This window comes from Mustela lutreola, chromosome X (genome assembly GCF_030435805.1).
Source record: "Mustela lutreola isolate mMusLut2 chromosome X, mMusLut2.pri, whole genome shotgun sequence".
Classification (NCBI taxonomy): domain Eukaryota; kingdom Metazoa; phylum Chordata; class Mammalia; order Carnivora; family Mustelidae; genus Mustela; species Mustela lutreola.
The window spans coordinates 31,801,092-31,828,118 of NC_081308.1; the positions used below are offsets into that span (position 1 = coordinate 31,801,092).

The 27,027-nt window shown below is 36.6% G+C and overlaps 1 protein-coding gene across 1 annotated transcript in view; it reads left to right on the top strand.

Moving 5' to 3' along the window:
* The window catches only part of CFAP47 (cilia and flagella associated protein 47), a 546,720-nt gene that overhangs the window by 227,987 nt on the left and 291,706 nt on the right, over positions 1-27,027 (top strand). The window contains exons 34-37 of the mRNA XM_059157736.1: positions 3,501-3,598; positions 3,885-4,001; positions 20,933-21,067; positions 26,123-26,238. Of these exons, the coding sequence (XP_059013719.1) occupies positions 3,501-3,598; positions 3,885-4,001; positions 20,933-21,067; positions 26,123-26,238 (466 nt within the window). The remainder of the gene's footprint in view (positions 1-3,500; positions 3,599-3,884; positions 4,002-20,932; positions 21,068-26,122; positions 26,239-27,027) is intronic.

A 27,027-nucleotide genomic window follows, 5' to 3' on the forward strand; every position in this document is an offset into this window, starting at 1 on the left:
TTAATTCCAGTTAACATACAGTGTTATAGTTTCAGGTATACAGCGTAGCAATTCAGCACTTCCATACATTACCAAGTATGCATCACAGGTGCTCTCCTTAATCCCCATCACCTATTTACCTTAACCCCTGCCCCCCCACTGCCAACAACCACCAATTTGTTCTCTGTGATCAAGAATCTGCCTATTGGTTTGTCTCTTATTTTCCCCTTTGCACATTCATTTCTCAGATTCCACATATTAGTGAATTTGCAAGTACCCATCCCTCTCTGACTGACCTATTTTGTTCAGCCTCATACTCTGCATCTCCATCCACACTGTTGCAAATGACAAAATTTCATTCTTTTTTCATGGCTGAATAAAATTCCGTTGTGTATATATACCACATCTTCTGTATCCATTCATCAATGGATGGACACTTGGGCTGCTTCCTTATTTTGCCTATTGCATGTATTGCTGCTATACATGTGGGGGTACACGTGTCCCTTTGGATTAGTGCTTTTGTATTCTTTGGGTAAATGCCCAGTAATGCAAATTCTGGATCTTAGGGTAGTTCTATTTTTAACTTTTTGAGGAAACTCTACTGTTTTCCACAGTGGCTGCACCAGTTTGCATTCCCACCATCAGTGCAAGAGCATTCCTTTTTTTCCACATCATTGGCCAAAACTGTTTCTTGTGTTAGTGATTTTAGCCATTCTGACAGGTATGTATTATTGTAGTTTTGATTTGCATTTCCCTGATGGGGAGCGATGATGAACATCTTTTAAATGTGTCTGTTGGTCATCCATATGTCTTCCTTGGATAAATATCTATTCATGCCTCTGCCCATTTTTTCAATTGGATTATTTGCCTTTTGGGTGTTGAGTTTTGTAAATTCTTTGTATATTTTGGATACTAACCTTTTATCAGATATGTCATTTGAAAATATCTTCTTCCATGAAGTAGGTTGCTTTTGGTTTTATTGATAGTTTCCTTTGTTGTGCAGAAGCTTTTTATTTTGATGTAGTTCCAGTAGTTTATTTTGGCTTTTGTTTCCTTTGCCTCAGGAGACATATCTAGGAAGAAATTGCTGTGGTCAGTGTCAAAGAGGTTACTGCCTGCGTTCTCTTCTAGGATTTTTGTGGCTTCAGGTCTCACATGTAGGTCTTCAATCCATTTTGAATTTGTTTTTATGTATGGAGTAAGAAAGTCATCCAGTTTCCTTCTTTTGCATGTTGCTAACCAGTTTTCCAATACCATAATTGGATGTTATTTCCTTCTTTGTCCAAGATTAACTGACCAAGTAGTTACGGGTTTATTTCTGGGTTTTCTGTTCTGTTCCATTGATTTGTGTGTCTCTCTTTGTGCCAGTACCATACTGTGTTGGTAATTGCAACTTTGTAATATAACTTAAAGTTCAGAATTGTGATGCCTTCAGGTTTGCTTTTCTTTTTCAAGATTACTTTAGTTATTTGGGTCTTTTGTGGTTTTATTTAGGATTGCTTGTTCTACTCTGGAAAATGCTGTTGGTATTTTGATACGGATTGCATTAAATGTATAGGTTGCTTTGGCTAGTATAGACATTTTAACCACATTTGTTCTTCCAGTCCTTGAGCATGGAATGTCTTTCCATTTCTTTGTGTCATCTTAGATTTCTTTCATCAGTGTTTTATAGTTTTCAGAGGAGAAGTCTTTTACCTCTTTGGACTCATTTATTCTTGGGTAGTTTATTTTTGGTGCAATTATAAATCAGACTGATGCCTTAATTTTTCTGTCTACTACTTCATTATTGGTTTATAGAAATGCAACAGATTTCTTTAGATTGAATATGTATCCTAAAAATTTACTGAATTCATTTATCAGTTCTAGCAGGTTTTTTTGGTAGAGTCTTTTGGGTTTTCTATATATAGTATCATGACATCTGCAAGGATAATTTTGCTTCTTTTTTATCAATTCCTTTTTATTTCTTTTTGTTGTCTGATTGCTACGGCTAGGACTTCCAGTACTATGTTAAGTAGAAGTGGAGAGAGTGGATATCATTGTCTTATTCCTCACCTTTGGGGAAAAGCTCTCCTTTTTTCCCCATTAAGGATCATGTTAGCTCTAGGTTTTTCATAGATGGCCTTTATTATGTTGGTGTATGTTTCCTCTAAACCTACCTTGTTGAGGGTTTTCATCATGAATGGATGTTGTACTTTGTCAGATGCTTTTTCTGCATCTATTGAAAGGATCATATGGTTCTTAGCCTTTCACTTATTGATGTGACCTATCACATTGATTGATTTGAGAATACTGAACCATAGGGCACCTGGGTGGTTCAGTGGGTCAAAGCCTCTGCCTTTGGCTCAGGTCATGGTCTCAAGGTCCTGGGATTGAGCCCCACATCGGGCTCTCTGCTCAGCAGGGAGAGTGCTTCCCCCTCTCTCTGTCTGCCCCTCTGCCTACTTGTGATCTATCTCCCTCTCTCTCTCTCTCTCTGTCAAATAAATAAATAAATAACATCTTTAAGAAAAAAAAATACTGAACCACCCTTGGAACCCAGGAATAAACCCCACTGGATTGTGATGAATGATTTCTTTAATGTACTGTTATCTTTGCTTTGCTACTATTTTATTGAGTATTTTTGTATCTGTGTATATTGGAAATATTGGCCTGTATTTCCCTTTTTCAGTGGTGTCTTTTTCTGGTTTGCTATTAGGGTAATGCTGGCCTCATAGAATAAATCTGGAAGTTTTCCTTCCTTTTCTATTTCTTCGAATAGTTTGGGAAGACTAGGTATTAAACTCTTCTTTAAATGTTTGGTGGAATTCACCCGTGAAGTCCTCTGATCCTGGACTTCTGTTCATTGGGAATTTTCTGATTAGTGATTCAGTTTCTTTGAGGGTTATCAGTCTGTTCAGATTTTCTGTTTTTCCTGATTCAGTTTTAGTGGTTTCTAGGTTTCTAGGAATTTATCCATTTCTTCTAGATAGCCCAATTTTTTGGCATATAGTTTTCATAATATTCTCTTATGATTGTTTGGAGGTTTAAATTTTGTTTTTATTTCCAAAATAATATGTTTTTTCTTTTCCAAGGAAAGTAAAAAAACTTTTTTGACTATTGTTGAAATTCCATAAGACATCCTTTTTCCTTTTTTTCTCTCTCTCTCTTTTTTTTTTTTTTCATTTTTCTCATCGTCCGTTATTCATCAATCCATTTTCCTTTCAGGGAATAGAAAATTATAGATCGTTGCTTTGTTTTTTTGTATGTCACTTTGGAAGAAAGCCTATCAAAGATCAATGTCCTTGAAAACCAGGGGAATAAAGCCAGGCATAGGTTCTCTTTTCCTTCACAGTTGAACTGGGCACTAAATGTCTCCACAATAAGAATGATTTTAAAAGCATTTTTTTTTCTATAATGTCTGTCAGTTTAAAATACTTTCTGTATTACATAGTGACAATATCAGAATACATTCAGACAGATACCATAAGGTAACTTTTTTAGAAAAATAAAACTAATGTTATACTTACTCTTTTTTGGAACAGGAGTTATTCCCTCTGAGAGATGGATAGTAAATTTTGACAAAGACCTTTTAGATGGCCTTGTTTTTGCAACCCAGTTGGGAGCCTATTGTCCGTTTTTGGTAAGAGTCTTTTTTATAAGGAATGGTCTTTTATTATTTGAAAGAACTTAGTAATTAAAATTCAAAGTATTTTTTATAAGGAGATTCTTTTCAGTGTTTTAATTTAAATCACATCTGAATCTGAATGACCAGCATTCCCTTTTTGTTTATTCTGGTATTCTGATTGTAATAATCTACTACTGACAGATGTTAACACTTAAATGATTCTTTGCTGAACTAAAGAGAACAGTTAAAAAGTAGTAATTTTTATTCCTTTACTAAAAGATTTGATTGTTTTCTTTTCAAGATTGAGTCTCATTTTGAAAAAATGTACACACAACCAAAAAGTTCTGAACAGTATCTGCACAATTGCCTGATTATTGTGAATGTACTTCGTGAAATTGGCTTTGACATGGACATACAGGTAGGTGGCTATATATCACATATTCCATAAATATTAATTTTTCTTTTCATATTTTTTCTAGCTTCATTAGGTATGATTGGCAAATTTCTATTTAGTTTGAAAAATGTAATTTTCGTAGGTATACAATATGATGATTATATGTATACAATGTGAAATGATTACCAGAATCAAGTTAAATAGCACATCCATTACCTCACATAGTTGCCATTTTATGCGTGTGTGTGTGTGTGTGTGTGTGGTGAGAACATTTACGATCCAACATCTCCTCATTTCCCCTATCCCTCTTCCATGGCAATTATCATTCTACTCTCAGGTTGCATGGGTTTTACTTTTTTAGATTCCACGTATAATTGAAATCATAAGATACTTGCCTTACTGTGTCTGGTTTATTTTATTTAGCATAGTGTCCTCTGGATTCTTTCATGTTACCATAAGTAACAGAATTCTTTTTTTCTTTTTTTTTTTTAAGATTTTATTTGTTTATCTGACAGAAAGAGATCACAAGTGGGGCAGGGGGGTGGGGTGGGAAGGCTCCCTGCTGAGCAGAGAGCCTGTTGTGGGGCTCGATCCCAGAACCCCAGGATCATGACTTGAGCCAAAGGCAGAGGCTTTAACCCACTGAGCCACCCAGGTGCCCCCCTTTCTTTTTTATGACTAAATATTCCATTGTGAGTATATACCACATTTTCTTTTTTTAAATTTTATTTTATTTAAATTCAGTTAGCCAACATATAGTACACCGTTAGTTTTTGGTGTAGTGTTCATTGATTTCTTGGTTGTGTATAACATCTAGTACTCATCAGGTCATGTGACCTTAATACCCATCCTCCAATTATCCCATCCCCCCAGTCACCTCCCTTCTGCAACCGTCAGTTTGTTTCCTGGAGTTAAAGATCTCAAATGGTATGTCTCCTTCTCTGGTATCTTCCCATTCAGTTTTCCCTCCCTTCCCCTATGGTCCTCTGCTCTGTTCCTTATATTCCACATATGAATAAAATTCTATGATAATTGTCTTTCTCTGACTTATTTCACTTAGCATAATACCCTCCAGTTCCATCCATGTCTATGCAAATGGTAGGTATTAATCCCTTCTGATGGCTCAGTAATATTCCATTATACATGTGAATCACATCTTCTTTCTCCATTTGTCTATTGAAGGACATCTCAGATCCTTCCACAGTTTGGCTATTGTGGACATTGTTGCTATGAACACTGGGGTGCAGGTGCCCCTTCTTTTCACTGCATCTGTATCTTTGTGGTTAATATCCAGTAATGTAATTGCTGGGTCATAGCGTAGCTCTATTTTTAACATCTTGGGGAACCTTCATACTATTTTCCAGAGTGGCTGTACCATCTCTATTCCCACCAACAGTGTAAGAGGGTTCCCCTTTCTCCACATCTTTGCCAGCATTTGTTGTTCCCTGTCTTGTCAATTTTAGCCATTCTAACTGATTTGAGGTGGTATCTCATTGTGGTTTTGATTTGTATTTCCCTGATGGCAAGTGATGTGGAGCATTTTTAATGTGTCTGTTGGTGATTTGTATGTCTTTGGAGAAATGTCTCCACATGTCTTCTATTCATTTCCTGAGTAGATTATTTATTTCTTGGTTGTTGAGTTTGAGAAGTTCTTTATAGATCTTGGATACCAGCCCTTTATCTGAAAAGTCATTTGCAACTATCTTCTCCCATTCTGTAGGTTACCTTTTGGTTTTATTGACTCTTTCCTTTGCTGTGCAAAAGCTTTTTATCTTGATGAAGTCCCAAAAGTTAATTTTTGCTTTTGTTTCCCTTGCTTTTAGAGATGTAGCTTGCCTGAAGTTGCTGTGGCTGAGGTCCAAGAGGTTATTAACCTGTGTTCTCCTTTAGAATTCTGATGGATTCCTGTCTCGCATTTAGGACTTTCATCCATTTTGAGTTTATCTTTGTGTATGGTCCAGCTTCATTCTTCTGCAGTGGCTATTCAATTTTCCCAGCCTCATTTATTGAAGAGACTATCTTTTTTCCATTGGATATTCTTTCTTGCTTTGTAGAAGATCAGTTGACAATAGAGTTGAGGATTCATTTCTGGACTCTCTGTTCTGGTCCATTGATCTAGGTGCCTGTTTTTGTGCCAGTACCATGCTGTCTTGATGATTGCAGTTTTGTAATACAGCTTGAAGTCAGGCATTTTGATGCCCCCAGCTTGGGCTTTCTTTTTCAACATTCCCCTCATGATTAGGGGACTTTTCTGGTTCCATACACATTTTAGGATTATTTGTTCCAGTTTTGTCAAAAAATGTTTATGGCATTTTGATAGGTATTCTATTGAATGTGTAGATTACTCTGAGCAGCATAGTCATTTTAACAGTCTTTATGCTTCTTATCCCTGAGCATGGAATATTTTTCCATCTCTTTGTGTTTTCCTTAATTTCTTTCATAAGTGCTCTGTAGTTTCTAGAGTACAGATCTCTTACCTTTTTGGTTAGGATTATTCTTAATTATCTTATATTTGTTTCTGTGTATGTGTCTGTTAAAATTTTTTTTATTAACATATAGTGTAGTATTTGTTTCAGTGGTACAGGTCTGTGAAACATCAGCATTACACAATTTACAGCACTCTCCATAGCATATACCTTCCCCAGTGTCCATCACTCAGCCACCCCATTCCTCTTACCCCCTCCCCTCCAGCAGCCCTCAGTTTGTTTCCTGAGATTAAGAGTCTCTTACAGTTTTTCTCTCTCCGGTCCCATCTTGTGTCATTTTTCTCTCCCTTTCCCCTGTGACCCCCCTCACTGCCTCTCAAATTCTTCATATCAGAGAGATCATATGATAATTGTCTTTCTCTGATTGACTTATTTCACTTAGCATAATAACCCTCTAGTTCCATCCATGTTGTTGCCAGTGACAAGATTTTGTTGTTTTTTTGTTTTTTGATGGCTACATACTGTTCCTGTGTGTGTGTGTGTGTGTGTGTGTGTGTACCACATTTTCTTTATCCATTCATCTGTCAGAGGACATCTAGGCTCTTTCCATAGTTTGGCTATTGTAGACATTGCTGCTATAAACATTCAGGTGCACCTGCCCCTTCAGATCATTACATTTGTATCTTTAGGGTAAATACTCAGTACTATGATTGCTGGTTTGTAGGGTAGCTCTATTTCCATCTTTTTTGAGGAACATCCTTGCTGTTTTCCAGAGTGGCTGCATCAGCTTGCATTCCCACCAGCAGTGTAGGATGGTTCCCCTTTCTCTGCATCCTTGCCAACGTCTGTCATTTCCAGACTGGTTAATTTTATCCATTCTGACTGGTGTGAGGTGGTATCTCATTGTGGTTTTGATTTGTATTTCCCTGATGACAAGTGATGTTGTGCACTTTATCATGTGTCTGTTGGCCATTTGGATGTCTTTGCAGAAATATCTGTTCTTGTCTTCTGCCCATTTATTGATTGGATTATTTGTTCTTTGGGTATTGAGTTTGATATGTTCTTTATAGATTTTAGATACTAGTCCTTTATCTGATATGTCATTTGCAAATATCTTCTCCCATTCTGTTGTTTGTCTTTTGGTTTTGTTGACTGTTTCCTTTGTTGTGCAAAACCTTTTTATTTGGATGAAGTCCCAATGCCCTTGTTTCCCTTGCCTTTGGCGATGTTTCTAGGAAGAATTTGCTGTGGCTGAGGTGGAAGAGATTGCTGCCTATGTTCTCAAGGATTTGGATTGATTCCTGTCTCACCTTGAGGTCTTTCATCCATTTTGAGTCTGTTTTCGTGTGCAGTATAAGGAAATTACCCAGTTCATTCTAACGCATGTGGCTGTCCAATTTTCCCACCACCATTTATTGAAGAGACAGTCTTTTTTCCATTGAACATTCTTTCCTGCTTTGTTGAAGGTGATTTGACCATAGAGTTGAGGGTTCATTTCTGGGCTCTCTATGCCACTGATTTATGTGGAACATAGATAGGAATTTGCTGAATTCCTTTTTTGTGCCAGTACCATACTGTCTTGGTGATGAAAGCTTTGTAATAGAGCTTAAAGTCTGGAATTCTGATGCTGCTGACTTTGGTTTTCTTTTTCAATGTTCCCCTGGTGATTCAGGGTCTTTTCTGCTTCCATATTAAGTAGCATAGACATTTTCACAATATTTGTTCTTCTAATCCAATGAGTATGTTTTCCTCAATTTCTTTCATGAATACTTCATAGTTTTCTGAGTAAAAATTCTTTGCCTCTTTACTCAGAATCTTTAATAGATTTCTTTGTAGAAATCTTATGGTTTTGGGTGCAATTATGAATGGGATTGACTACTTAATTTCTCTTTCTTCTGTCTTGCTGTTGGTACATAGAAATGCAACTGATGTCTGTGCTTTGATTTTATATCCTGACAGTTTACTGAATTTCTGTATGAGTTCTAGCAGTTTTGGAGTAGAGTCTTTTGGTTTCCCACATAAAGTATCATATCATCTGCAAGGAGTGAGAGTTTGACTTCTTCTATGTTGATTTGAATGCCTTTTATTTCTTTTTATTGTCTGATTGCCGAGGCTAGGACTTCTAGTACTATGTTGAATAGCAGTGGTAATAGTGGACAGCCCTGCTGTGTTCCTGACCTTAGGAGAAAAACTCACAGTTTTTGCCCAGTGAGAATGATATTTGCTGTGGGTTTTTCATAGTTGTTTTTTTTTTTGATACTGAGGTATGTACTCTCTATCCCTACACTTTGAAGAATTTTGATCAAGAGAGGATGCTGTACTTTGTCAAATGGTTTTTCAGCATGTATTGAGAGTATCACAAGGTTTTTGTTCTTTCTTTTATTAATGTATTATATCACACTGATTGATTTACAGATGTTGAACCAACCTTTCAGCCTAGGAATAAATCCCACTTGGTCGTGATGAATAATCCTTTTAATGTATTGTTGTATCTTATTGGCTAGTATTTTGGTGAGGATTTTTGCATCCATGTTCATTAAAGATATTGCTCTGTAATTCTCTTGTTTGATGAGGTCTTTGGTTTTAGGATCAAGGTAATGCTGGCCTATAAAATGAGTTTGGAACTTTTCCTTCCATTTATATGTTTTGGAATACTTTGGAGAATAGCTATTAATACTTCATCTAATGTTTGGTAGAACTTCCCTGGAAGCCATCTGGCCCTCAGCTCTTGTTTGTTGGGAGATTTTTGATGACTGCTTCAATTTCCTTACAGGTTATGGGTCTGTTCAGGTTTTCTATTCCTTCCTGGTTCAGTTTTGGTAGTTTATATATCTCTAGAAACACATCCATTTCTTCCAGATTTTCAAATTTGCTGATGTATACTTGCTCAAAATATGTTCTTTTTTTAAAGATTTTATTTATTTATTTGCAGAGAGAGGGAGATCATAAGTAGACAGAGACAAAAGCGGTGGGGGGGATACAGGCTCCCTGCTGAGCAGAGAGCCCAACTCAGGACTCAATCCCAAGACTCTGAGATAATGACCTGAGCTGAAGGAAGAGGCCCAACCCACTGAGCCACCCTGGCACCCCATATCTGTTCTTCCGATTGTTTTTCTTTGGTGTTGGTTGTGATCTCTCCTCTTTCATTCATGATTTTATTAATTTGGGTCCTTTCTCTTTTCTTTTTGATAAGTCTGGCCAGGGGTTTATTAATCTTACTAATTCTTTCAAGGAACCAGCTCCTAGTTTCATTGATCTGTTCTACTATTCTTTTGGTTTCTATTTCATTGATTTCTGCTCTGATCTTTACGATCTCTCTTCTCCTGGTGGGTTTAGGCTTTCTTTGCTGTTCTTTCTCCAGCTCCTTTAGGTGTAGGGTTAGGTTGTGTATTTGAGACCTCTCTTGTTTCTTGAGAAAGTCTTCTTTAGCCATGTATTTTCCTCTCAGGACCACCTTTGCTGCATCCCAATGATTTTCAACAGTTGTGTATTCATTTTCATTTGTTTCCATCAATTTTTTCAATTCTTTAATTTCCTGGTTGACCCATTTATTCTTTAGTAGGATGCTCATTAGCCTACATGTATTTGAGTTCTTTCCAACTTTCCTCTTGTGGTTGAGTTCCAGTGTCAAAGGATTGTGGTCTGAAAATATGCAGGGAATGATCCCAGTCTTTTCATACTAGTTGAGCCCTGATTTGTGACCTACGATGTGATCTATCCTATAGAATATTCCATGTGCTCTAGAGAAGAATGTGTATTCTGTTGCTTTGTGTTGGAATGTTCTGAATATATCTGTGATGTCTATCTGGTCCAGTGTGTCATTTATAGCCTCTCTTCCCTTGTTGATCTTTTACTTAGCTGATCTGTCTATTTCAGTGAGGGGCGGTATTAAAGTCCCCTCCTATTATTATGTTATTCTCATTGTGATTCTTTGATTTTGTTATGTATTGGTTTATATTATTGGCTGCTCCCATGTTAGAGTCATATATATTTAAAATTGTTAGATCTTCTTGTTGGACAGACCATTTGAGTATGATCTAGTGTCCTTCCTTATTTCTTATTATAGTCTTTAGCTTAAAATCTAAATTATCTGATATAAGTATTGTCACCTCAGCTTTCTTTGGATGTCCATTAGCATGGTAAATTGTTTTCCACCCCTTCACTTTCAACCTGAAGTCTAAAATAAGTCTGTTTCAGACAGAATATCGATGGTTCCTGTTTTTTTAATCCATTCTGATACCCTGTGTTTTTTGATTGGGGCATTTAGCCTGCTTACATTTGGGGTAACTATTGAAAGATACGAATTTAGTGCCATTGCATTGGCTGTAAGGTGACTGTTACTGTACATGGTCCCTGTTTCTTTCTAGTCTGTTACTTTTAGGCTCTCTCCTTGCTTGCAGGAGCCCTTTCAGTATTTCCTATAGGGTTGGTTTGGTGTTTGCAAATTCTTTTAGTTTTTGTTTGTCCTGGAAGCTTTTTATCTCCTTTATTTTCAGTGACAGCCTAGGTAGATATAGTATCCTTAAATGCATATTTTTCTCCTTTAGTGCTCTTAATATGTCATGCCAGTCCTTTCTCCCCTGCCAGGTCTCTGTGGATAGGTCTGCTTCTAATTGAATATTTCTACCATTGTAGGTTATAGATATCTTGTCCCAGACTGCTTTCAGGATTTTGTCTTTGTTTTTGAGACTTGTAAGTTTTACTATTAAATGATGGGGTGTTGACCTATTTTATTTATTTTGAGGGGGGTTCTCTGTGCCTCCCAGATATTGATGGTTGTTTTCATCCACAAATTAGGGAAGTTCTCTGCTATAATATGCTCTAGTATACCGTATGAACCCCTCTCTCTTTCTTCTTTTGGGGGATACCAATTATTCTAATATTGTTTCATCTTATGGTATCACTTATCTCTCAGATTCTTCACTCCTGGTTCAGTAGTTATCTCTCTTTTTCTTAGCTTCTCTGTCTTTTATCATTTTGTCTTCTATATCACGAATTCTCTCTTCTTCCTCATTTTTCCTAGCAGTAAGAGCCTCCATTTTTTATTGTACCTCATTAATAGCTTTTTAAAATTTCAACTTGGTGAGATTATAGTTCTTTTGTTTCTCCAGAAAGGGATTTTATTTCTCCAGAAAAGGATTCTCTAGTATCTTCTATGCTTTTTTCAAACCCATGTAGCATGTTTATAGCTGTCATTGTAACTCTATTTCTGGCTTCTTACTAATGTCCATATTGATTAGGTCCCTAGCTGTTGGTTCTGCCTCTTGTTCTTTTTTTTTTTTTTTTTCAGGTAAGGTGTTCTGTCTTGTCATTTTATCCAGAGAAGAACTGAAGAATGAGAGAGCAAAATGCTAAATAGGTAGCAATGACCCCAGAAAAGTAGATACTAACCAAATCAGGAGAGACCTGAACCTGGGGGAGAAGAAAGGAGGGGAAAAAATACACACACTCACACACACACACACACACACACACACACTCACGCATATATGTATATGTGTGTGTGTGTATATGTGTGTGTGTGTGTGTTTATCTGTCTGTCTGTATAATTCGACTGGTGAATAGAATAGAGCCACACACTAGATTTTGGGTGTCTTTTTGTCTGTTAGAAAACTGCCTCCCAAAATTTTAAAGAAAGAATAACTTATATATATACACAAATATAAGGATAAACATGATGAAGAATGGACTATGACTTTAAAGATGAAAATTAATAAAGATTTTTTTTAAAGGAATTGCTAAGCAGTTGGTTGAAAGAAGAAAAATAGAAAAAAAAGGAGAGATTGTGATCAGGCTGGAGACTAGGACAAATCCATATGCTAGATTTAGGGTATTTTTTGGTCTGTTAGAAGAAACTGTATCCTGGGGCGCGTGGGTGGCTCAGTGGGTTAAAGCCTCTGCCTTCGGCTCGGGTCACGATCCCAGGATCCTGGGATCGAGCCCTGCGTCGGGCTCTCTGCTCAGCAGGGAGCCTGCTTCCTCCTCTCTCTCTGCCTGCCTCTCCACCTACTTGTGATCTCTGTCTGTCAAATAAATAAATAAAATATTAAAAAAAAAGAAGAAACTGTATCCCAATATTTTAAAGGAAGAAAAACTTATATGTATACAAAAAATAAGATTACATACAGTGAAGGGATGGAATATGACTCTAACGATGAAAATTAAAAAGGACTTTTAAATAGGTTTTGATATGATAAAATAGTTAAAATTGGTAAAATAGGAAAGATGAAGAATTCCAAAAAAAAAAAAAAATCAAGACAAGAAATTGAATTTAAAAATGTTATCTTTCAGTGACTAAAGAATCATGGGACAAGAGCCATGAATTCTGTGTGGTGTATTTTCCTAGCTCTGGAGTTTTGTAGTTCTCAGTGTTTGGTGAAGTTGATCTTGGCTGGATGTTTTTGCTGACCTTCTTGGGGGGGTGCCTATTGAAGGGGGTGCCTTCTCAAATGTCTTTGCCAGAGATGGAATTCCTCCACCCTTGGCAGGGGCCAGGCTAAGTAATCTCTTCAGTTTTGTTCTTGGCAGCTTTTTTTCCTTGAACACTTTCCATATAGCTTTGGAAGACAGAAATGAAGATATCAGCCTCCCAATCTCCAGCCCTGGAGATGCTGAGAGTTCAGGGCCCCACTTCTCAGTGTGCCCTCAGAGAAAAGCAGTCTATCCCTTCTCTCTCCCTGGTCTCTGGCCTTGCTCTGTGCTTACCCGGACTCTGAGTGAGCATTTCTATCTCTGGCACACAGCCCCATTTGGAGTCTCCAAACCCAGCAGATTCCTGCTGTGTGCTCCCGATACCACACTGTCCTGTTGACGGCTCTATCCCCTGCTTAGCCTCTGGAGCTTCTTCCCTTAGTGGAGTAGACTTCTAAAAGTTCCAGTTTTGTCCTCCCCTCCTCTACCGCTTGCCAGGAGCTGCATGCCCCCCACTCCCAATGGTCTATCTTCCTGTATAGCACCTCAGATTCACTTCTCTGTGTGTCCTACCTTAGAGAATGTGGTTGCTTTTCTGTTCGTAGAATTGTTGCTATTCTTTTCTTCAATCTCCTGTTGAGTTTGTAGATGTTCAGAATGGTTTGATAACTCTCAAGCTGAATTCCTGGAATCCAATGAAATTTAGGTCCCTGACTCCTCTGCCATTTTGCTCCTTCTCTATCTTATGGTTTTTTGGTGTAGTTATAATTGGGATTGATTCTTTAATTTCTCTTTCTTTAGTCACATCATTGGTAGATAGAAAAGCAACTGATTTCTGTGGATGGTTTTGTATCCTGTATATATCTGCTGGTTATATACCCAGAAGTAGGGACGCTGGAGTATATGGTGGTTCTAGTTTTAATTTTTTAATTATTTTTTTAAAAGATTTATTTATTTATTTATTTGACAGACAGAAGTCACAAGTAGGCAGAGAGGCAGGCAGAGAGCCCAAAGCGGGGCTCAATCCCAGGACCCTGGAATTATGACCTGAGCCAAAGGCAGAGACTTTAACCCACTTAGACACCTAGGGGCCCCATCGAGTTTTAATTTTTAGAGGACACCCCCCATACTGTTTTCCATAATGGTATAACAATGTACTTTTCCAGCAATAGCATACAAAATTTCTCCTTTCTCTACATTCTTGCCAAAACTTTATTTCTCCTCTTTTTAATAATAGTCATTTTACCAGGTCTGAGGTAATACTTCATTATGGTTTTGATTTACATTTCCTACATGGTCAGTGATGTTGAAAGCTTTTCATGTACCTGTTGGCCATTTGTATGTCTTCTTTGTAAAAATGTTAGCTGCCTCCTTTTAATATTGTTTTGTTCATACATTTTAAATCTAAATTGAGGCAGTCTTTTTGTAGGGTATTGCTAAAATGTTGAATTTGAAATATGACTTCATAGAAATCTAATGGATATTTCTAAATATATATAATTACATATATGCAACTGTGCATGATAGGAAAGTAGTTCTAGTGAATTGTCCAGTTTTCTTAAACTCTAAAAATGAAGCTTTAGTGATTTAGTAGTATTACCCAAGTTCTAAGAGTGAATTAAAGGAGCAGAGTTCTTTGAATATGGATGTATTTTCATTTTTAAATTTAGTAGGTAAAAAGATAATTTTTCATTTTTTAAAAAGATTTTATTTATTTATTTGACAGACAGAGATCCCAAGTAGGCAAAGAGGCAGGCAGAGAGAGAGGAGGAATCAGGCTCCCTGCTGAGCAGAGAGCCCGATGTGGTGCTCGATCCCAGGACCCTGAGACCATGACCTGAGCTGGAGGCAGAGGCTTAACCCATTGAGCCACCCAGGCGCCCCAATTTTTCATTTTTTAAAAAATAAATATTTATGTAGAGATCAGAACGGCAATATACATTATTATATTTGGATCTCCACATTATAAGTCCATCTGGCCCTTTACATCAAGTCCTCAGTAGCAATAATCAGATTATATGCCTAGTATATTTTGAGCCCTTTGTTAGAGTAATGAAATTGTATAATGAATGATTTCTTGGGGTTCCTAGATGGGACAGTTGGTTTAGCATCCCACTGGGTTTTGGTTCTGGTTGTGATTCCTGTCATAAGATTGAGCCGTGCATAGGGCTCTGTCCTCTGCATGGAGTCTGCTTAAGTTTCTCCCTCTTCCTTTGTCCCTCCCTGCTCCCATCCCACTCTTTGTTGCGTGCTCTCTCTCTCTCTCTCAAATAATTCTTTAAAAAATGATTTCTTCCTTTGAAGCATATACATTCTACTCATGTAATTGTCAGTTTATGCAAAGAACAAAGTTTAGGATTCAGATTAGGGAAGAGATGGATGTGATGTAGATTGATCCATCAAACACTGTAGAGAAGGCAGGACTTATCTGGAGTCTTGAAGTGTGGATTGGATTTGGATTGGTAATTTTGAGTGAGGAAGTTGTTCACTCAGAGGGAATGATATACACAGTGCCAAATGGAATGCATGATATACAGTAAAGACGTTCTGTGAATAGGTTGCCTTCATTGAATTTGGGGATTAGAAAAATCAATATAGGTATATATAGGGGTATTGCATATCAGCATAAAACGTCAGCAGTTTGCCATGTGGGTATTAAGGGATTAAATGTATTTGTTCATACCTCTATAGTGGGAATAGATTCACAGGAACGGGACTGGAGACAGGGAGCACAGCCCAAGCAAAACATAATTTCAGTTGGTCAAGGAGTAAAGTATTTACTCATGTTATATGGCTGGAAACTTAAAATAATAAGTTGATTCAGGAGATGTTTAAAGTTTGCTAGACCTTGTGAACAGTCACAAAAGAAGGACACAGGAGAAAGACCATTTCAACTTATTCTGAGTGTTCTGTTCCACGACACAAAAGACATTGACGATGCCACTGACCACACATCGCTTGGTATAAAGTTGTTCCTCACACCTGCTGGAAAAATGACATTTCATAATGGCTTCCTTTCCTTGTATGAAAGTCACTTGCATGTTAAAGTCACTTTGTTTCAGGTCTGACATTTACATTCTTTTATATTGGTATAGTTGTTAAGAGAAGCTATATTCTAGGATTTGGGAAAGAGATTTCTTTTATAAGAGAGTTTTAAAGATAAACTCCAATGAAATATTTGTTTTGGAAGAATAAAAACACTACAATTCTCATCAATTCAACAAATTGAATATCCTCCACAAAAGATACTGGATAGACCCTGTAAGGGGTACAGGTATGATTAAACCACAGTCATGCCTACAAGGATATTATTAATAGTGACAAGTATAAGAAAAAGAGCTGATGCAACGTTGATAGTGAATGCCCTAGTATACATAGAAGCAGTGTGCTATGGGAATCAAAAGGGACAGAAATCATTTTGGTAAGGGAACCAGGAAGATTTACATGGGACATTTGGTGTTCAAGGTGGCCCCTGAGAATTTGGTCAGAGTTCATAAGAAACTTAAAATATTTTTGTTTAGAAAATATAAATCATCATACATTGTTATTCTCTCATTTGCTTTTTTATTTCCTCAGATATGTTCACTCAAAATTTTTATTTTGTTGTGTAGGCAAAAAATATTTTAAAATGTGAGTATCTAATACATAAAAATGTAGACAAAGTATCTAAGATGTGATGAATGGAGTAATTGACAGTTAACTGATAATTACCAAGCTTTTACTAATCAGTTCCAATTCCTTACCATTTTTTAAATCAACCTGGATTTACCAACAACATTAAATGGCAAAGTTCAAAAATATTAAACTAACTTAGCTATAGTGAATTAATGCTGATGCTTATCACTGGTTCACATTTAAAACCAAGGAAATTCACCTCTAGACTTATTTATTAATGTTTAAGTTTGTTATTTATTATGTTCTTCTTTGCAACTGTGGAACTAGCTAGATAAGTTTCTGTGCCTATGTTATGTCCTGTTGTGGAATCTTGCCACGTGGAATATAACAGTTGTTTACATATTCTCCCTTTTGTGACATACTTTAAAGCAAAAATATGGGAATTATTTGGACTCAGTATAGCATGTATTTTCATTCCTTCATGTAAAGGAATGAATATAAAAATAATAGGACATTTGTAGAGGTTGTACTACACCCAATTCACTGAGTAGTGATGGAAGCTAAGGGTCAATAGCTAATCTGACTTTTCTCTTAAAACTTTTTTTGGGGGGCTCCTGCATGGCTCAGTCTGTTCAGCATCTGACTCACATCCTGATTTCAGGGTTGACGGATCCAGCCCTGAGTTGGGCTCAAGCATTTGGCATGGAGCCTGCTTGAAAGTCTCTTTCTCCCCCCTGCTCCTCCTTTCTCTCTCTCCCTCTAAAAGAAAAAAAGATTATTTTTATCAATTTTAGTGCTTTTAGTATCAAATAACAGAATTCACAAGTGAAAGTGCTTTCAAAATAAATAAATTCGGTATTTTACTTTAGATGAAGTTAGGCATTAGAGGATTATAAGCATAGTCAGTCAGTTGCTTAATAAAGTTATTAAAGATTCATTTTTGCTCAGCCCTTCTCAGCCTGCTGGCTTTATATTAGGCATGTGCACTAAGAACCACAATGTTTCTACTGAAATTCTCATGTAACATCCTTATATAGTTACTCTTGAGGCTGGTTGAATAGCACCTCATCTTGCACTTCTCTTTTTCCAGAAGGTAAATCTTTTCCAGTGGTTCACAGTATATTTCCCATTACATGTCGTCATTGACCATAATTACATTCCATGCTTGTAGCCAAACTGTGTTTGATAAAAGTAATGAAACAATCACAAAAATTGGGATTCTTAGGTGAGAAGAAAGGAGAAAATTGCTTTGGGGAATGTAATCAGCAATGTTCTCTGGAATTACAGTATGTCGGTCGGTACTGCTAGTCATGTTTGGTGTCTAGTATGAAAGCTGGTGATATCTTGAAGTCATTGCAAATTAAATCCTTCATGAAAGTCAATATTATTTCACCTTTTCTTGTTATTGATGAAAAAACTGAGGCCTTGGAAATCCAATCATGGCACTGTGTAGTAGCAGGACGTGAATTTGGTTACCAGATTTCTACTCCAGCATTTTTCTCTATTGTGACCTTTTTTTGTTTATTTTTTTGTCTTTCATTAGACTAGTTGAAAAATACTATCTTTGTGGGGAAAAATGGACCAATGCACTTGAAGTTCTCTAGGATAGACCTATATAGTGAAAGTAATGATTATATCTTTGAAAAATATTTCACATGAAAGTTTTGTTTTAAACAAACTTAATGTAAAACAACAATAATAAAAATAAACAAACCTATATTAACTTTTAGATTTTTAAACCAAGAATTGGTGAAAGTGTAATTTTTAGGTGATTTTCATTGAAATTTTTGGTAAGGAAAGGTAAGGGTGCTCTTTTGTCTCTCTCTCTCTCTCTCTCTTTTTAGTCTAATACATTAATCAAAGGTATTTTTCCCATTAAGATAAACATGTTTTTTTTAAATTTCCAAATTATTTATTTTCATCCTATTATATATTTTTCAAAGATGAGTATTGGGACAATTCTATATTGTTACTTATACATTTTATGCTGTAGTCACTAAAAAAGTGTTCAAAAGTCTTTCATTGAACTTAGACTTGAGCCTAGGATGTCCTGCCACTAGTCTATCCCTTCCCCCAAAAAACACATTTCCCATCACCTTAGACAACCTTCTCAAAAAAAAAAACAAAACGATTTATTTATATGAGAGAGAGTGTGTGCACACACGTGTGTGGAAGTGGGGGAGAGGCAGAGGGAGAGGGAGAAAAAGAATCTCCAGCAGAAGACTCCCCGCTGAGTGCAGAGCCCAACTTGGGACTCGATCTCACAACCCTGAGATCATGACCTAAGCCAAAATCAGAAGACGGACACCTAACTGACAGCCACCTAGGTGGCCCACAGCCCTCATTTAATCACAATCATACTCAGGCTCATCCCAAAGGGCCCAGTAGTACCACATTCTTTACTTTGTGAGAATTAAGTTCTGTATTTATCTTTTTTTTTTCTTAAGTTTTATTTATTTATTTTTTTATTTGACAGAGAGAGAGATCACAAGTAGGCAGAGAGGCAGGCAGAGAGAGAGGGGGGAAGCAGGCTCCCTGCTGAGCAGAAAGCCCGATGTGGGGCTCGATCCCAGGACCCTGAGATCATGACCCGAGCCGAAGGCAGTGGCTTACCCCACTGAGCCACCCAGGCGCCCCTGTATTCATCTTTTTAGTTTGTTCTTATCCTAAATAATTTTCCTTCGTGTGTTGACTGACATTGTCTTTCACATAGCAATGTATGACCACAGAATACTGATGAGAAACTTTGGAGTCTTGACGTATTTCTCAGTTTTCCACAAATCGAACTCACTAGCAGCTTTCTACCCTGCCAAGTCAGGCCAGCTCCCCTATTTTTTTTTTACTAAAAATCTCCTTCCCAGATACCTTTATTGGTTACTCTTACTGCATATTGGCAAAACAAGAAAAAACAAACTCTTCTCTTCTTCCAAAGAAGAAAAAGACCGTATTTGGGAATGTGAACTAGCAGGTGATCAACGGAGCTGTTTTTATTTGCTGGTAACCGCTGCTGAACTTCAGAGTCAAACATGTTAGTTCCACATAATGCATTAGGTCTTCTTGGCTCCTGCACTCTTGCACTTTCAAGCCAGGCCTGGATCAGGTTTGGTTACTAACTTGAATGTGAGCCTTTACGTCATAGGTAGATCTTCATTTTATGCAAGTATAGAGGGCTCCCTTGTATGTTGACAATGACAGAATTGCATATCTATCAGTGGTGTTTTATATCTTTGAATCCTTGCTGTAGACCATTCTTAATACTTCTTTGCTAAGATTAATTCTCCCCTATTACCTTCACATTTTTCTAGGATATCACAGGTAGTACACGAGCTGATACAAAGAATCCTTCCTCCTACCCCTGACTCTACTTCTTGTCTTCAGTGTACGTTCAGGCTATGTTGATTGTCCCTGCTATTATTCCTTTGCAATTTCTGGCTTTTATCTCAGATCTTTTCCACCAACCATCACTAATTTATCTTGGTTATCAGTATGACTACATTTTCTGATTATTATACTTTGTTCTGGGAAAGGTACTCCCTAACCATCCCCCTGCCTGATCTGCCTGATCTGCTTTTGTGTTATTCCTTGTTCAGAATTTAAGGTCCTTGGGGTGCCTGGGTGGCTCAGTGGGTTAAGCCTCTGCCTTCGGCTCAGGTCATGATCTCAGGGTGCTGGGATCGAGTCCCGCATCGGGCTCTCTGCTCAGCAGGGAGCCTGCTTCCTCCTCTCTCTCTGCCTGCCTCTCTGACTACTTGTGATCTCTGTCTGTCAAATAAATAAATCAAAACTTAAAAAAATTAAAAAAAAGAAATTAAGGTCCTTACCCTGGCATCCACACCCTCCACAGTGTGGCCCTGGTGCTCCTTAGTCTTTTCACACAGTGCTTGCCCTTCTTACCTTACACAGGATTCAAATTGTACTTCTTTAACAAATAAACACTGTATTTCCCTATATTCTTGCACTGTAGTGCTTTGCCTGTCTGATGGAATAGATCATTTTCTCCTTTTCTAACCCCCAAACACAATCTATTTGAGATCCAAGCATTCTTCAAGACCATCTCAAGGCTGCCTTCTCCCCTTGAGCTTTTGTTTGAAACTCTTGCTGCCTTTTACCTCAGTAGTTTGTTTACTTCTCTGTTTTTTTTTTTTTTTTTTTTTTTTTACTGCTGTTTATGGTACTCTAAATCAGGGATGATGTCTTAGTCACATTAGTCAATATTTCTAGGACATAATATTTTTATGACCTCTGATTAGCTTCTGCGGAGGCTTTGAGGCTGTGAGGTCACTGTTATACTGAAAATACATCTAATTCATCTTTTAACACTTAGGTAAAGCTCTTCTGATTCCCCACAATAATTCTGTTTACTGTGTTTATAATTCAGTGTCATTGCCAATTAGTAACATTTTAAAAGGCTTTAATGTAATTCATCCATTGATGTACTATGCTTTAGCTCTCTTTATTTTATCTGTATATCCTCTAATTTATATTTCTTTTCATTGAAACTAGGCCACGGATATCTGTGACCCTAATCCAGTCCTGATGCTCATGCTTTGTGTCTACATGTATGAAAGGCTCCCTACATATCTCCCCAAAAAGGTAGTGCCTTTTCATTGTACTCTACATGACACTGTGCTGAGACAGGTAAGGACAGATTTGGGGTCGAAATATGTGGAGTTAAACAATTCACAGGGGTTTTAGTTATGTCTTTTGTAACCCCAAATGTACAAAATATCACTATGATATAATTAAGCCTTAGCAATTTATACCAGCAATGTCCACAATAGCCAAACTCTGAAACGAGCCCAGATGTCCATGACAGATGAACAGATAAAGAAGATGTGGTATATATATACAATGGAATACTACCCAGTCATCAAAAAAAAAAAAAATGAAATCTTGCCATTGCAATGGTGTGGATGGAACTAGAGGTTATTATCCTAAGCAAAGTAAGTCAGTCAGAGAAAGACGATGATCATATGATTGCACTCATATGTGGAATTTAAGAAACAAAACAGAATCATAAGGGAAGAGAAGAATAAACAAAATAAGATGTAATCAGAGAGAGGGAGACAAAGCATAAGAGACTCTTAATCATAGGAAGTAAACAGGGTTGCTGGAGGGGAGAGGGGTAGGGGTAGGGGGTAACTTGGTGATGGACATTTAGGAGGACATGTGATCTAATGGGCAATGGGTATTACATAAGACTGGTGAATCCCTGAACTCTACCTCTGAAACTAATAATATATTATATGTTAAGTAATTGAATTTAAATGAAAAAAAAAAAAAGTAAAAAACACAGAAAAGGAGGGAGGCGGGCAGAAAATGAATGATGTTTTGATACTTCATTTTTGCACCTATAATAAATGTTTGCCATCCTTGGCACCTGGCTGGGTTAGTTGGAAAAGCATGTGACTCCTGATCACAGGGTTCTGAGTTCAAGCCCCACCTTAGGTGTAGAGATTATTAAAAAAATAAATAAACTTAAAAAAAATGGTCTTAGTAAATGTTGTTTCTTCTAAAGAAGAAGGTTTAGCAGACTGAAAGGGACAATTTTTGCTTAATAGTAACCATTACCTGCAATGAAATGATGATTCCTTGATTCATTTGATGAATGGGGTTTGGGGAGCTGGATAATGAAGGATACATTGAAGGGCAAATTTTCTCACACTTGAGACCCATTTCATGTGCAAGGGGACTGACACCGTAAGGGCAAGCTTGTGTTCTGAGTGTACTCAGCTTTCCTTAAGGGAGCAGTTTACACATCCAGATGGATTTTATTCAGACAAGGATATAGAAAGGGCAATAAAAATAAAGGTGTTCCTGGGGCGCCTGGGTGGCTCAGTGGTTTGGGCTGCTGCCTTCGGCTCGGGTCATGATCTCAGGGTCCTGGGATCGAGCCCCGCATCGGGCTCCCTGCTCCGCAGGAAGCCTGCTTCCCTCTCTCTCTCTCTGCCTGCCTCTCTGCCTACTTGTGATCTCTGTCTGTCAAATAAATAAATAAAATCTTTAAAAAAAAATTAAAATAAAAAAAAATTAAGGTGTTCCTGACCAGGGCAACCTGATTCCCAGTAAAGGTTATTATATATGCAAGAGGTGCTAAATGTGTAATGGCGGGTTCTTTAATTTGCAGAAAAAAATAAAAAATGAATTTTGAAGTCCTGTGACAATAACAGATCTCTATAAATATGTCCATATTTATGAAGTGTCCTCTTTGAGAAGTATCTTGTCAAGGACCATTGACCTCAGTTTGTTTTTCAAGCTGTTTGTTTCATATTTACACTTGTGAAGTATCTTCTAGCATATACTTTTAAATAGCTTATGCTTATTTAATATTGTTTCTTCTAGGGGCGCCTGAGTGGCTCAAAGGGTTAAGCCTTTGCCTTTGGCTCAGGTCATGGTCTCGGGGTCCTGGGATTGAGCCCTTCATTGGGCTCTCTGCTCGGCAGGGAGCCTGCTTCCCCCTCTCTCTGCCTGCTTCTCTGCCTGCTTGTGCGCTGTCTCTGTGTCAAATAAATAGAATAAAAAAAAAAAAAAAAGATTGTTCCTTCTACTAGTTTCATAAAAGCTTCAACTAAAGAAAGAATCTCCTTGTTTCTTCCTGAGGACACTGTGGGCTGATAGAATCTTATTTCATACAAAAGTTACTTTATCTCTTTAGTCAGATCATGTTTATTCCTTTTCTTCAGGCTGTTTTTTGTATTCCTCCTCATATTTAGTTGGGAGGGAATAATTTTATATGTTTGATGAAGAACTTGTCCATATTTGCTCTTCAGAAGATATGTCTTCATGATCTTTGATTTATAATTGTAACCGTTGAGAAAATACATAGCCTCTGTGATTATATGTGTGATGGTTGGTAAGGATTCAGTGAAAAATCAGGGAAACCACAGGTTCTTGTCTCAACATGTAAAGGGCTCAGTTAGGGTAAGAACAGCCTCTACTGATTTTTTGTTAGCATACATTGAGAAAGGATTCCTTTTTAGGAGTTTTTTTTTCTTCCTTTTTTACCAGGATAAAAAATATATAAAATTATTTAGAGGATTTTTTCAATAGTATTTACTCTGATAATTCCCTAAATGAAGTGATTCTCAAAGCCTGGAGCTGTAATTATATTGGAGAGGTTTTTTGACATCAAAATAAAATTTCTAACGAGTTAGAAATGTTTTGTTTAAGCCTCCAGAATCTAAGGGGAGTCTGAATTAGATTAAGCAGTGATTTATTACAGTTAGGTTTAATTCCAGATCTCTAATTCTGTCCATGTATTTGTAAATCTTTATGCCGTTTAATTGCCATTATTTTTTAAAAGTAGTTAACAACACTAATGTTTAAATATAAATTATAATTATGTTAAAAATCAAATTAAAGTGTATTAAAATGGAAATAGTTCTTTCCACATTTAGCGCTTTGCTAGAAATAATGTTCATGTTTTAAGGTTATAGATGACGGGTCCCTAGCTGGCTCAGTAGGTGGCACATCTAACTCTTGATCTCTGGGCCTTGAGTTCAAGCCCCACCTTGGGGATTGAGTCTGCCAACAAAGGAAAAAAGGAAAAAGAGAGATTATAGATGAAATTATGCATATGTAACTTTTATTTTTCTGAAATGTAGTGTATGTCTTTTGACGGTAACAAAAATTAAATATAAATGCAAGAAAATGTCAGTTATAACAAGCTTTAATTTTAAATTTAATTTAAGAAAAATCACTGATTTGGAAATAACTGAGAACATTTGGCATAGCCCCTATGCATCAACACCATAAATGACAGTGCTTAAGTTGTTGAATATCATTTTTACCAACCTTTTCATCACTCTAGAGTAAAGAAGGATTTTAAGAAATGGCTACTAGAATTAAAACAGTATTTGTGTGACTATATGTCAATAGTAGAAACATAGAATCTTGGAACTGGTAAAAATAGAGTGATCAGTAAAAAAAAAAAATGTAGAGTGTGTGATTTTCTGAGACATTTTTAAATGTAGTTGGACTTTTCTTCTCCCTTTTTGAAACAATTTACACAAAAGCACAGTAGTTAATGACAACTATTGAATAGTGAAAGATAAGGTATTCTTGCAAAAGGTGCACAGGGGGAATTGAGGCTCCAAATCTTGCTTTCCTCCCCTTGAGCAGAGTTCCTTTGTCCCCGTTTACCACTTACCACCGAAACACGAAATCCTGGGTGGAATAATCTGACCACAAGTGAGATAGCCCAGTGGCTCATATATAGGATATGACATAATGAGAATGAGTGGCTACCTTAAGATCTCAGGGCTGGTTAGGGAAGTTCCAGGACTAAAAATCCGTAACAGTTCACAGATAATCCTCACAATTTTCTATATTTCCTTTCAGAAAACAGAAATTAGTTCTATGGAACTTAAAATTACTTGGTCTGTTCATTAATACTTCAAATTCATACATATATACATAAATAAAAAATAACATACTGGGTTGGTTTTGCCCCCTTATAACTGATATGTATAAGTAGGTAAGCAACATGAGAACCCCAGTTCCTTGGTGTAACCAAAGACAGAAGAAACTCTTCAGCAACAACATACTTGCCTTGGTAGTTACCAAAAATTCTCTTCGAAACATAAAACTAGTTAATCTAATTAATTATTTATTTATTTATTTATTTAAATCTTAGCAGAGAGAGGGAGCATGTGTGAGCTGGGGGAGGGGCAGATAGATGGGGAGAGGCAGAGAATCTCAAGCACACCCCACGCTGAGTGTGGAGCCTGACACAGGGCTTGATCTCATGATCCTAAGATCACAACCTGAGCCAAAACCTAGAGTTGAACACTTAACTGACTGAGCTACCCAGGTGCCCCTAGTTATTTAATCTTTAACAAATCTACCATTTTGTGTACAAATCACCATAATCACTATAAGTCACTATTATGACACACGGTGTTGTTAACTCTTCAGGTATCTGTGACTGTACTTCCTGGGTTGCGTAAATTGCACTCACCTTGTTGTGACTCTAATTTGGCCAGTCATGCATTTCCCCCATGTCATCTTCCTCCTCTGAGTCAGTACTTTCCATGATAACCTGGAGTCTTTCCAGTGTGTTCGGTTTTTTGTTTGTTTGTTTTGAATCCACATTATATTCTACATAAACACTTGGATATTCAGTTTTCATGAAATATTCTCTCTAAAAATGAAGTAACTTGTCCTCACATACCTTCCCTATCTTGGCATCAGAAAGGGACAGTCAGCCCCTTTATTATATTACTGCTTCGACTCAAGGCCACCTTCAATTTCAGCCTGGGCATCTGTTTTTAAATGTACACTCCTTATAATTCTTTCTACACTGAGCAGCCTGAATAATCTTTTTGTAAATTGGACTATATAAATTCTCTGTTTAAAATTCTCTAAAGATTTTCCTTTGCAGTAAGAATAAAATCCAAGTTGCTAACTTTGGGTTTTAAATCTTTGATAATCAGGTGTTTTTACATCTGTCATTTGCTTGCTTGAAAGCTTGAAAACTCCTTCTCCTTGCCTCTTCTGCTGAAATATATATATATATATATATATATATATATATATATATAATCTTTAAATACAAAGTCTGCTTTCCTCCAGTTAGTGCATATTAGGAATATTTGCATGATTAAAATGTGTAATTTGCTTTGATGAAAATAAGTGCTAAATTATATATTTTTAAAATTCATGATCTTATGCATACTCTCTTCTTCAATATAGATTCTACTGAAGAATCCAAGCTTGAAAAGCTTAGTATATAATGCTGTAATTGTTGGAAAAGATGCGTCTGACTTCTCTCTTTCCCAAACAGGGAACATTGTGACAATATCTCCAAAGTAAGTGTTTTTTTTTTTTTCTTTTTTTATTTCACTGAAAATATCAACCCTAGATATTTAATGTGTATTATAATTATAAAAGAATGGCCTGGATTTGTTTTTAACTGGTATACGTATAATGAAAAGATTATCACTCTGACATAGATAGATTATGTATATGTTGCTGAGATTCCTCACCAACTTTGTTAAAATAATTCTAGCAACATAAAACAGTTACTTATTACATATGCTTTTAATTTTAGTTTATTTTGCATGCATATGGCCCATAGAGATTAAACTATAAGTTGTTTGTTCATGTACCATAGTTCGGTTTCCTGTAGGAAACTTAAACCAGTGTGTGCTAAATTTACATCTATCTATCTATCTATATCTGTTATATATATTTATATTACTTATCTATATTTTATATAGGTTGTATATATCATATATATATATAACTAGTATATATAATTTTGTTTATATGTTATATATGGTTGTTTCTGAGCAATGTGCTCATTGCAGAAAGTTTAGAAACTATAGAAGTACAAAGAACAAAAAAAGTGAAAGACTGATAATCTTACCTCAAAGATACCCTCACTGTTGCCATTTTTCCCTATCCCTTCACTGTCATTGTGTTTATATGTGTGGATAGATGCATAGATAAGTATAAGCATACACATATACACACACACACACTCTCCGAGATTATAGTGATTTTCTTTAAAGTTTGATTTCTATCTGATTCTGTTGTCATGATGCTTTTGTTTAATGTTTCTACTACCATCCTACTTTCAAAAATAAAGTACAAAT